Below are 13,626 nucleotides of genomic sequence, written 5' to 3' on the forward strand. Positions count from 1 at the left end.
TTTTTTATTTATGATAAAATTGAAAAGAATAAAGAAGAATTTAATATTTTAATTTGCTCAAGGTCAAGAATTATTAACTTATACATAAGTTGTATTTCTAATATCCGATGAAAAGACACAAATTTTAAAACTTCTTTAACATGTTTCTTCAACAAAAACCTCAATTTATACCCACCTGTTGATTTTAATAAAAATACATGCCTGATTAATCTGGTTATATTTTAAAAATTTTAAATTATTTATTCTTTATTTATTATTATTATTTATTTTATTTTTATTTGTTAATTATTATTTTTAAATTTTCAAAATTGGGTTATTACACAAAATATTTTGTATGTAAAATATTTTGCATCCTTAAAAATACTTCATGCAAAAACGGCACCTTAATTTATTCATTAATTTTATTTACTCGTGGACCAATAAAAAGAATTTAATTGTGGCTATAATAAAATTAGAACTAATTCAATTTGGTTTTATTCTCACAAAATTTTAACATCCAAAAAGATTCCCCTATAGACTCTAACATGTTCTGATTACTAGTGAAGTGGTGATGTCTTTAGGCTACCTTATTAAATTATGCATCCCCTTTATCTTGCGGCCCCTGTGCTCTCTACCATTATCTATTTAATTTAATGTATGACACTTTTTTATCGCTTGCTTCAGTCGCGTTGAAATTATGTACTCCTTCTAAATTGAGGTCCCTGTATATGTAATGTATGTACACATGGTTTAACCAAGCTCTGGGATTTTTTGTGTGCGTGGCAAATTTCAATTGATCATCGTTGATCCATCTTGTATTGATTCGGTCTTGCTTGCTGGAGATTCATGTATCAACTATATTGCTTATGTCTCCTTCTACGTTTTCAAAAACTATGGAATATATGGACTACGTTCATTTGATGGGTAGGGGCTCCCTCGGTGCTGTCTTGGAAGTATGCTGAGTTTGCTTCAACAGAGGAAAGTCGTTCTTAATAGAGTTCTTCAAAAAAGAAAAAAGCATGTTCATTATTTTTTTCAATCCCTGTTAATAGAGTTCTTCAACAGAGGAAAGTATTTATTACGAGACAGTTTTTCTGTTATATGGTTCAAGGCTTTATTTCCTGACTTCCCTTATTGTGCTCTTGACTTGCTTATGTGTACAGATGATTTGATAAAATGGTCCAATGTTAGGAAGTCACGACCGTTAGTTTCTGTGGTCAGCTCCAGAACCTTTGTTTTTGAAATGGAATGTGGATGGCTCTTCTCTTGGTAAGCAGGCCCTAATGGTATTGGATGTTTTCTACCTGATCATAAAGGATTGGCGTTAGGGCTCTTTTCAATCCCTATTGGAATAAAAGATTCTAATGAAACATAATTATTATTAGCTGTTGTTAAAGCCTTGGAGTTATCTACATCGAAGGAAGATATGTTTGGAAAGGAAGTGGTTGTGGGATCAGATTCTGGAAATGCAGTCAATTGAATGACAAAGAAGTCTATCAGAACATGGTTTTACCAGAATCTCTTAACCCTTGCTCCACGTTTCTCATCATGTCTGGGTCCTGTAACTTATATTTACACTCTGCAAGAAGCTAATCACATGGCAGATAATCTTGCAAAACAAGGTGTAAGTAGGTATGGTGAACTGGTAGCATGGCTGTGATTATTTGTTGTTCATTGGTTACTTGTCTCTCTTTTCTAGATAGACTGATTGGTTTATAGAAATCATATGTTCAGTTTATTTGATGAGCCTATGAGTTTGCGCTAGATGCTTTGTTGAAATGGAAGAAGAATGCATTTAGGTTCACTGATGTGAGACAATGTGTAAATGAAATGCAGGCTTACGTGGATGCAGGGGCGGAAGGAAGGGGCAAGCACCGGCCTGGCCCCCTAATACATACATACATACATGCATATATATATATATATATGAATATATAGATATATATGTATGTGTATATGAATATATATATATATATATACATAAACGAGGAAAGAAAGTTTTAATAAGAGAAAATTTTGTAAAAAAAATCATACAAAACTGTTTCCCTAACACAATGGTGTCTCACAGCCTTGTTATGTTGATGGACACTTTATTTTTTTATTATAGTAGTAGTAGTAGTAATCGTAGTAGCAGTAGTAATTTGAAGTTAACGACCATATAAATCTCTAATAGTTATTATATAAGTAATCACAGAATTCGAACCTAAAACTATATGAGAAGCAAATTTTTTAATTTCAAACTTTTATTACTGGACCACCACTTAGATAATTAGATATATATTTTGTATACTCTACTTAGGTGGTGATGATCCAATCCAAATCAAGAGGTGCATCAACCATGTTAGAATTAAACCTACTACTATTTGGAAAAAACCTCAAAAGCATTAAATAGTTGGGGGAGTCTTAAGGGACTGTGAAGGTTTTTTTGAATCTTCTCGTCACCAACTGTTAAAAGAAAATATGTATGGTAGAAGTTTGTGTACAGCGATGTAATAAACAAAACTAAAAACTAAAAAGTTGATTCGAGAGAAAGATAATCTTATTGGGTATTTTCCTCTTATATATTCCTCTTTACACTTATACTTTAAGCTTTTGATTATAAGCTTATTAAAATCCTAAACAATCAAAAAATTAAATTAATCAAAGAAAAATATATTCTAAACAGAAAAAGTACTTCTGCGGATTTAACCGATCTACAAGTTCCCAACCATCTACTATTTTAAAAAAATCTTCAAAATGCATTAAAGAGTTGGAGGAGTCTTAAGGGACCGTGAAGGTTTTCTATGCCTCTTCTTGTCAACTTCGGAAGAAAATCAGTGTAGTAGGAGTTTATGCAATCTTATTAAGTATTTTAATTATAAACTTATTTATACATCTAAAATCTTAGGTAATTAAGAAGTTAAACTAATAAAAAAAACAGTAATCTGAATATGTTTAACTATTCAAGAAATTATTTGTTTTTTATAGGACATCATGTGTTTCTATCTATCAAACTATTTTCTTTCAATCTCAAATTTCATATTTTGATTGCATTAGTTTTTGTTTATATATTCATCTATTTTCATTAAAAAAACAAAAAAAAAACGCAAGTGAAAATTCACACCCTCTTTATTCAATGGTTTGTTGCTAATCGAGATTGTTACAAATAAAGCGAACGTAGTGGCAATTGTCTTTCATTGTATCTAATTCATGTATACGAAAATCAAATTCCGCACAATATTACAACTTGATTTTGAGATATCAATCTTTCATCCGAATGAATTTATTCACGAAACTAATTAATACTTCATTAGTAAGAATAAATCACCAATATGGAGTGGTGGAGCATGCGGTGTGACCACTCCAAATCATTTGACATCAGCCCAAATATCCTTTCCAAACAATCTGATTTTCCTTTTCACTTCGATTTTGATCCATGTTCCCGTAGCTCGGTTTTTCATGACTTCCTCAAGAATGGTCACATTATCATCCACTTGAAGATTCCTTTCACGAACAAACTGTATCCACCCCACGGAAAGAAAACGTCCTACACTCTCGTTTCCCTTGATGGAGCAAGAGAAGATCCATTCCTGGCCATTACCATCGTGGACATGCATGTTCATCGAATGACCTTCTTGGAAAGGTAAGGGACCAAGAGTGCAGGCAGGAATAGACAAGCCATTCTCGATATCGGCCTTGGTTAGCCGCTTTGAAAAGAGTGTTGTCATTGCTTGGCACAAAAGAAAAACAGATAAAGATGCTTAACTCGAGCTCAGCTTTGAGAAATCTGTGCTCGTAGCTAAATATGAGATGCTGCTGAAGTTGCTCACTTCACTCTTCAACATGTTCTATAAATAGGGAACATAGATGCAATCACGATTCTGCCATTAATGTGCTTAGAAAATGCGGTCACTTCTTCACGCAAAAGAACGTGGAAATTCCCAATCTCCTGGAAAGTCAAGAGACTATTGGCTAATGCATCCAAACACTTATCCACCAGGCTGTTTGTGTTACGATTATGTGCATGCAAGAATCCAAGTTTCTTTTCTGGGAAAATTCGAGGAATGCATTTTTGCTTGGATTGAATGCTTCTAAAGCATAGAAATTCGACGCGGTTCGTGCTTGAAGGACAAAGAAAATGTCAAACTTGGTATAAAATATTAATGGGCTACAAAGTTGAGAGACGTCAACTCTAATTTAGACTTGGTCTTTCTTATACTTGTTCTTTACGTTGAAATAGACATGCAATTTCACATCATTTTTATTTTCCACTATAATGATGACCAAGTTTCCAGCTTTAATTAGATTACCGTCCTTATTTTACTTTAAATTTGATTTGGTTAGAATTAAGGCTAGATGAACGTTTATCTGAGTTCAAATTAATTACGTCTAGGCAATTTTGTATACATGTTTGAAAGGGAAAAAAAATTATATATGATAAAGGGATTTTGAAGCCAGTTTTACTTTCTTTTTTTTCTGGAGGGTTTAAATAGACAATTTACTCGTTAACTAATTTATTTAAAAAAAATTCTTTACTCGTTAACTAATTTATTTAAAAAAACTTCTTAGTTTTTTTTTAAAAAAAAAAAAAAAACCTTGAATGATAACATGCACAACATATCTTTTCACCATGAATAAAACCTTGACTATTATCCAAAAACAAATGTGTATATATATATCTTTTCACCAAATAGCTAGATTAAGTTGGTAAATTGGTAATAATACTAAAACATGTAGTTTCTTTAATAGTGGAAGAGGATTGTATACAAGTCTAAATGGATGAACTTGTTAAAAGACCATGTATATGTGTAATCTAATTATTTCAACATATGTTTTTTAACAATTTCAAATGGAAGGTGGCGAAGCTCATTGAGGAGACATTATTTATTATATACTCACAAACATTTTTTATGGGATCCCAAAGGGAATTACTTATCAATTAGGTCATGAAATATTGATATGTTTCTCAATTGCATTTTTTTTCTAAATATATGTTAATGTTTTTAATCTAATATGCATAGGTTATGCCTTGAAACAGTACCATTTAAAAGTAAGAAAACAGGTTTAGGAATATGGAAATAAGGACCCAATTGAAAATATATGAATTGCTCATGACCGAATTGATTAACTTTTTTCAGCTGAGTTTTAATTGTAATGGAATAATTCTAGGTTCCCCGAGAGAACATTACAAGTCATCCTAAAAAGGATTTATCATGGTCATGTGACCTTATGGATATGTGATTTCTTCATTTGCTCATTCTTCAAGTAAAAGTAGGTCAGCATTGAATCTATATTCATATACCAAAATGACATGATCTCTTGCGGATAGAATTGAACTTATAATTAAAAATAGTTATTTGGAGAACTTTTTCTATAAACATGATTATTGGTAGTCTATTTTAAATTTGATGATATAGCTAAAAAAAAGATGATATCGATAGAAACTAAGTCGTGTAGAGTTTTCTATGTTGATAATTTATTGTTCACTCTTTAGTAAATCATTATAGATTGGAATTGTGAATTTTTCATAAATTTTCAATTCAATCCCAAAACTTTTTTTTACACAATCGAGCACTTTTAAGCCCAATTAATTAGCATTCAATTGCATTTTTATAAGAAATGATTGAATTGAAAGATAGAGGATTAAAGTGAAAAGAATGAGTGAAACAAATAGCAAATTTGAATTTCATATAAAAAGTTTATTTTGATCTTTTATAACTTTCGCTTTATAAGTGATCAGTCCCTTTAGTTTTTAAAACTTCAATTTTGATACTAAAATTTATTTCTCTCATTTTTTTATCCTTTTATATGAGATGAGAAAGGGGGATCATTGAATTCTAGCGAAGAGAAAAAAAGTAGTTGTTGATGACAATTCTAGCCACAAATAATTAGAATTGGTGTCAATGAATTCTATTTCATAAAGGAATTTTCACATAGGTGTTTCTTATTCTTCTCCTTGCCCGAAAATGTTGATCTATCCTCAAAAATGAATTGGTGTTGGTTCTATTTTGGATAAGAATAAAATACCATTTCTCATCACTCATTTTTTACCCATGTTTTCAATATATTTAGAAAAAATTAAAAAATGCAAAAAAATATCAAAATTATCAGAAAATATATTTACTTTTTTCCATGATTTTGCTAGTTTATGGTCATTTTATAATTTTTAACCATTTCACATATTGTTTTTGTATTGAAAATTTTTTTATGAATAAAATAATTCATAAGAAAAGAAAAAATATATCAATTTAACAAAAAAAATTAGTGAGTAAAATATAATTAAGAAAATAATAAGTACCGGTTTAGTTTAGTAACATAGAAGTTATTTTCATAAGTTTTTTCATATTTTTGTTAGTTAAAGCTTTTTTAAACTTCAAATTGAATTGAAATGAACAAAGTTTTCGTGTTACAATAGAATGAATATGTAGTCTGAAACAGAGATTTTAATAGTTTCTGAGTATAATAATAATAATAATTTATCTTAGATTATGTCTTAGATTAGGATAATTTTTATTATTATTAGTGTTGTTATTTTTTTTAATTACATATTAGAATCCTTTTTAGGCTATGATATAAAGCTATATAAATAGTTCATTCATCCAATAAGAAAATATCAAATACCTTTTAGAATCCTTATGCTCATGAAGCTTGTGAATCAGTGCATCAAAGGTTTTGATTCCGGCCAAAAGTCAGCAGCGATTCCGACTGCAATTTTAGAAAGAGTAGCGTCTTATCTGCGGCCAGCAGAATCTTTATCCTAAAGATTTATTCTCTATCCCTATTTAGAATTCTAAAGGTGATAGATAAATGCCTCTAGAGAAGATTCTTATGGCGTGGAGGGCTAGGGGCTATTCAAAAGTAAATTACTTAACACTTCAATTTAAAAAATAAAGAGTGAAATATAGCTTATTATTATTCAAATACAATATTCAAAAGGAGTAAAAATTAATTTTCTATAATTACATTATCACAAATGCAAGAATATTAAGATCACTGTTATAAATCATGGTTTTGATTTTTTCATAAAATATGTTTGTAATTTTTATGAATTTTTTTATTTTTTTAATGAAAAATTTCATCTTTATTTTTCACTAATGAATAAATTTTTCAGTTTTCCAAGGGAAAAGTAAAAAAAAATTGTTAATAATTAAAAATATATTTAGGGAGTATTTGAAAATATGATAATAGTTGATTTTAACTTAGAAATACAATAAAATAATATTTTATTATTATTTTTTAAAATTATTTTAATATTAATACATCAAAATAATATGAAAATATAAAAAATTTTAAAAATTGTATTTTCCTAATTTTTATATATGCCACACTTGGTAATAGTGCTCGACTTTTCCAAAAAACAAAATATATATATGTCCGAAAGTTAAGAGAGGTATAACAGGAGGGACACGTGCCTGAAAAAAAAATTAAAATTTTCTCATGTGTAGCCCTTACAGGAAACAAAAATTTTAAGTTTGGACCCCTAGCAAATTATTTTAGCTTTAACCATCCTTGCAAATTATTCTGCCTCCGCCCCTGATGACACATGTGGGTCCATCATGGTAAAGAACATAACTCTCCTTTTTAAATGGATATGGATTCTGCGAGATGGTGGTGGTTCGGGTTGGCATAATTCCTATCCTTCAAAAGTAGAAACGAACTGCTAAGCTGTTCAATTTTACTCCAATTTGGATAGCTTTTGTGTCTGCATATTCTAGTTTTGATGAATGCTCTCATGCTTCGAGTAGCTTGAGGTCTAAGATTGGTGATGGGAATAAATTTTAGTTAATTTTGTCATGATTTTTGGATCGGTAATGAAGCCTTGAAGGAAGTTTACCCCAACTTGTTCAGAGTAGCACATGAATATCAATCTTGCACATGAAATTTGGAGTTGGAAATTTAATTTAGAGGTCTCTTATGCAAGAGGAACTGTAGGAGGAAGCTGATCTACTTCAGCTGCTGGCCTCTGCTCAAATTCCTCTGAATAGCTGGATAATTGGCTTGGGTTCATGACCTTAAAGGTGTCTTTCTACTCGGTGAAATATTGCTGCAAATTCTTCGCTGGCTGCAGAGAGCTCCATTCAATCAAACGAGAGGCGTTATTTGGAGCCTCTAAAGGTAGAAACTCCCTTATAGATGGCAGCACTAGGGAGATCTAGCAAAAGAGATTTCGTTTTCCAAAGAGGAATCGTCACTGCTGCAGCAAACTTCTGTACATTTTGTATTGTTGAGCAAGAAAAAGTACCGCAACGTCTCCTGGGATGCTGAGTTGCATGGAATATTTTGTGTTCGTATCTTGAAATGGTGGGGATCAACCAAGTTTTTTGAACAAACTTTCTTGATAAAAGTCGAAAAAATATATTTATTACCCCAAGCAAAAACACACTCCTTATTCCTTAACTTTTCCATGCTAGTGTAGCTGAGTCTATTGTTCAACGAATGGATCCTAGCTGTTGCTTTGTGAAAGAATAGACAGAGAACATAATCTCAATCCAGGTTGATTTTCTCAAGATAAATTTGTTCTTAACTTGCCAAATAAGCTAGATTATTCCATACAAGAATCCTCGTTGCACTCTTTGTTGAAATTCACCATAAACCACGCCTTTTTACTGTAGAATAGATCGTCCAATGAATGTGGAATGCACTATGAAAGACCCCCACCAATTTGCTATTTTATTCCAGAGATTCCTATAAACTGAACATTGAAAAGAGCATACTGTTTCTGAACCAGATTTACAAAAGGGACATAGATCTTCCTGTTTTGATATAGTTTTTCTTTAAATTAAGGAGCGAGTGCATAACTCGAAGGATGCTGAAGGTCTGCAAAATGGATGACAGCTCAGGATTACGACTCCATGTATCTTGGCATGGATCATATTCTTAGCTCTGAAGAAATTCGATGCTGGAGCAATGTGCATAACTGCTGGCAAATTAACCAATCCAGTAGGCCTCCATGAGGTGCTTTTAAATAAAATGTAGATGGGTCCTCTGGATTGAAGCATTATGATTCACTATTCTTTGTTATCTTTGTATTATTCTTGTGTGTTTATTATATTAAAATCTATTATATAAAATTCATTAGAGTTTTATATATATATAACAAGTATACATGTTCAGACAATAAAAATAAAAAACAGCAACTGTTGAACACAACAATTTATCTTATCCTTCAAAAACCCATTTTCTCCCATATTCTACTAGTCTGATGGGGCCAGTTGGTGATGCAGGCATAAACTAGAAAGACAGCAAACAAACACAAAGAAAATAGATTTATTGAGCGAGCTGGTTGCAAACCTAAACTCTATATTCACAATTTATTATTTTGATATAATGCATCATGATGTTTGCCTCTCAAAGAGATTTCTAAAACATTTAAATATGCTAAAAAACCTACTTGGGAAATAAAATCATAATCTGAAAAGATAAAGAAAAATTAAATAAAATCCAAAATAAAGCAAAAAATTCAAAAAGAATATCAAGAAAAAATAATAAAACTAACTCAAACAATATCTTATGAACCTAGTTTCAGGGGATCCAAACATTGGAAGATCAACAAAGCATATTTCTAATTGAAACAGATCTCAGGAACTTCGTGTAAAAATTTAAGATCAATCCAATAATTAAATTTTTTTATAATATTTATTAGTCACTAGTCTAGTCTATCACGTCCAATTATTTTTAAAACCTAAATTTGTTTCACCAGTACAATATAAATACTCGGGAACTTCAGTTTTCGCAAGTCTGATTGCATCAACAGGCCTCTATAAGTGATCATGAAAGACTTTTTTCATTGTATCTTCTCATGCCCAGCCCAGCAAGCATTAAAGAGTCTGAAACTTACGCCCGTAGATTTGTTTTGTTGTTTTTTATGGCTATTGAGGGGGCATAGATTTTTTATTTTTTTTTTACCTAATAAAAGAAGCCCATAATTGGTCTTATACGGTGGCCTTCTCTCAAGTCTAGTTTTAGCCCATTATAAGTTTATTAGCTGGCTATTTGCTTTTCATATGCCCCGTAGCACCTAAACTAGCTTCATGAAGGAACTAGGTTTATTGAACACACAAATCCTAGAAAAAGAAAACAGCAATAAACTATAAGAAAAACTCACAAATCTGTGTTTTTGAAAATTGATTATTGAGTTTCAAATAACTAAAAGAACAAAGAAAAAGATTTCGGTTAGTTTTTCATAATCAATCACGAGCTAAAAAAAATTAAAAACAGTATAAAATTCAAAATTAACATTAAAATAAAAGGAAATACTAGATAGAAAAGCTTAATCTTTAAAACATGAGAAATTTAGATGGTTCTAAAATCAGCCGACATTGTGGACACATGTATATTTTTTAATAATTTATTTTGGTTTTTAAAGTTTTATTTTATAAGATTTAATTCTAATTGAAAGTCAATTACATTTGAATTCCAATTTAATAGTAAAATTAAAAGAAAGAAAACAAAAAAAAACACTAAAAATAAGTGGCATGCTAGAGATTACATGAAAAATACATTTAGATCCTCGATCTTTAAAAATAACACAATATATACAATTTAGATCTTCTTAGATTTTAAGAAATTAATTTTGATATAGAATTTTATTTTTGTAATTTTTTAATCCCTAGTTAGAGATAATGATTACTGAATTCTAGTGATGAGAGAGAAAGTCATCATTCACTCCGTTTTTGGGCACCAAAATGGATTTTATCAGTGTCTACAGGTTTCGCCAAGACAATCAAAAGTAAATCAATTTGATTTTAAATTTTTAAACTAGTTTTTAGACATTTAGAGTTGATGAAATGGTTTGTAAGAGAGGGCTTGTTGGATTTCAATGCTGAAATAGAAAGTCATCAATCATTTCATTTTTACCTATCAAAATAGGTTTCATTGGTTTTCACGAATTCCATAAGATGAGAGGGACTTCATAGTAGTTGTTTAGAGCCTTAATGTTACATGAAAAACCATACATGAGATTTGAGAGTCAAAACTAACTGAATTTAATTTTGAGTTTTTGGATTTATTTTTTTTTGGTATTTGAAGTTGATGGAATTGTTTTATGAGTATTATAAGGGTGCTCATTAGGATTTTTTGGGTTAAAATAACTTGAAAATTAAGTCTTTTTGGGAAAAAAACTAGTTACTTAATTTTTTAATCACTATAATTGTAGTCAGAATATGGGTTTATAGACGATGTGTACTTGTCTTTTTTCAAAAAAATAAGAATGGGCTAGTTCTTTTTGGCCCCCTTTTTTGAGTTAAATGTAAATTAAAAAAAATATTATACCTAATTAAGTTCATAGTTTGGGTTGTGGGTTTTACGAGTAAAGCCGCAACAATTAAACTATATATATATATATATATATATATATATCTTTTCTGAATAGAGATTGATGTTTAATAATGTTGTGCATATTTATTTTTTGAAAAGATTATTTTGATTTATCTATAAAATGTTTAACGCTGAAATAGAAAGTCATCAATCATTTCATTTTCACCCATCAAAATAGGTTTCATTGGTTTTCACGAATTCCATAAGATGAGAGGGACTTCATAGTAGTTGTTTAGAGCCTTAATGTTACATGAAAAACCATACATGAGATTTGAGAGTCAAAACTAACTGAATTTAATTTTGAGTTTTTGGATTTATTTTTTTTTGGTATTTGAAGTTGATGGAATTGTTTTATGAGTATTATAAGGGTGCTCATTAGGATTTTTTGGGTTAAAATAACTTGAAAATTAAGTCTTTTGGGGAAAAAAACTAGTTATTTGATTTTTTAGTCACTATAATGGTAGTCAGAATATGGACTTATATACGATGTGTGCTTGTCTTTTTTCAAAAAAATAAGAATGGGCTAGTTCTTTTTGGCCCCCTATTTTGAGTTAAATGTAAATTAAAAAAAAATATTATACCTAATCAAGTTCATAGTTCGGGTTGTGGGTTTTACGAGTAAAACCGCAAAAATTAAACTATTTTTACGAGTAAAGCCGCAACAATTAAACTATATATATATATATATATATATATATATCTTTTCTGAATAGAGATTGATGTTTAATAATGTTGTGCATATTTATTTTTTGAAAAGATTATTTTGATTTATCTATAAAATGTTTTATAAAAAAACTTTATTTTTTAAAATAAAAAATATATATTTTCAGATAATTATTTTTAATATGTGTAACCTTTCATAATATTTTTTATTTTTATTTTATTTGTTTTATTTAATATATATTTTTATTTTTAATATCATTTGATTAAATAAAAAACTAGATTTAATAAATTAATTCCATAAACACAATCAAGTGAAATACTATTTTCATGGGGCCCTTTGGATCAACATTATTTATTAAAAATAAAAAATCTGAAACATGATTCTTCTTTTTCAGACCTAGCCAACCTTTGGTTTTTCTTTCATTCTTTATTTGTGTTTTTTCTTTTTCTTTTTTTTATTTATGTGGGGTGTTCGGGTCAGCTTGCGCGCACCACGACTAATTCCCACGACCTATTGAATACCCTGCAAACCCTTTAGTAGATAGGTAAGGCACTACGGAGATGACAGACATGCACGTTAGGGCTCAAATCCATGATAATGAAAGGAAACAAGCTCCTTCCACGGTTAGACCAAACGCCGAAATGCATTATTTGTGTTTTTTCTTCTCCACATAGGGGATGGCTCAGTAATGTTTTCTCTATCTTGGGAATGCGGACCTGCTTTCTACGAACCACCTTTGATTTTACAAATAAGACACCGTGGGGGTGACAAACATCTATATTTCCTTCCACCGCTAGGCCAAGCGCTAGAATGCATTATTTATGTTTTTTCTTCTTCACGTGGGGGATGGCTCACTAATGTTTTCTCTATATTGGGGATGCGAACCTGCTTTCTACGAACCACCTTTGATTTTGTGGTGCAAGTCACTCCGTCCTATCAAACTTTCAAACCATTCTTTTTTATTTAACTATTCATATCATTTAGTTAGATTTTATATATAATTAGAATTCATGGTGAAGCATTCTTGATTATTTTTTTTTTTCAAACCTCTCATCATATACAATCTATTCATGAGGTACAATTCATGTCTAACATGGCCTAGCTATAGATATCATAATTTATTTATATTTACATTGTATTTTTAAAATACGTTTTAAATTATTTTTTATTTTTTCATGTTTTTAAACTGTTTATATATGTTTATGTCAAATTAATTCTAAAAACAATATTTTAAAATAATAAATATTTTAAAAAACGACTTTCAGTGAATGCTAAGCTATTCAGTCAGTGTGTGGAGAGAGACAACTTTTAGTGGAGTCCAAGAACTCGTTAGATGATCGTGCGATACGTACGAAGAAATGATAGTGATGTTAGATGATCTTGCAGAAACATGGGACCTTTAATCATGCTTCTTTTGTGGACCTTTAAAATAACCAATCAAACGAATGTTGATTATTTCTTTTCTTTTCTTTTATTTCGATCACAATTCACAATCAGACAGAAAGATGAACATCGATGACATGATTCTGGCTTTTCTTTCTGTCTGTGGACCCACCACTCACTTATTAGAACAAGGACCTTAACGCTCGCTTCCTTTTCACAGTTTTGTAGGCTGCGGCACTATATAAATCCTCTTGCAAAGAGCAAGTTGCCTCATCAATTGCTCATCTACTTCTTCGAGATAAGCA

General features: G+C 30.2%; 1 protein-coding gene across 1 annotated transcript; it reads right to left on the reverse strand.

The window, feature by feature from the left end:
* Positions 1-3,326: 3,326 nt before the first annotated feature.
* On the reverse strand, positions 3,327-3,686 carry LOC105109425 (uncharacterized). Its single transcript, XM_011004149.1, has one exon. The coding sequence runs from the start codon at positions 3,684-3,686 to the stop codon at positions 3,327-3,329; it is 360 nt and encodes a 119-aa protein (XP_011002451.1).
* Between the last annotated feature and the right edge of the window lie 9,940 nt (positions 3,687-13,626).

The sequence above is a fragment of the Populus euphratica genome, unplaced genomic scaffold (genome assembly GCF_000495115.2).
Source record: "Populus euphratica unplaced genomic scaffold, PopEup_1.0 scaffold214.1, whole genome shotgun sequence".
NCBI classification, from domain to species: Eukaryota; Viridiplantae; Streptophyta; class Magnoliopsida; order Malpighiales; family Salicaceae; genus Populus; species Populus euphratica.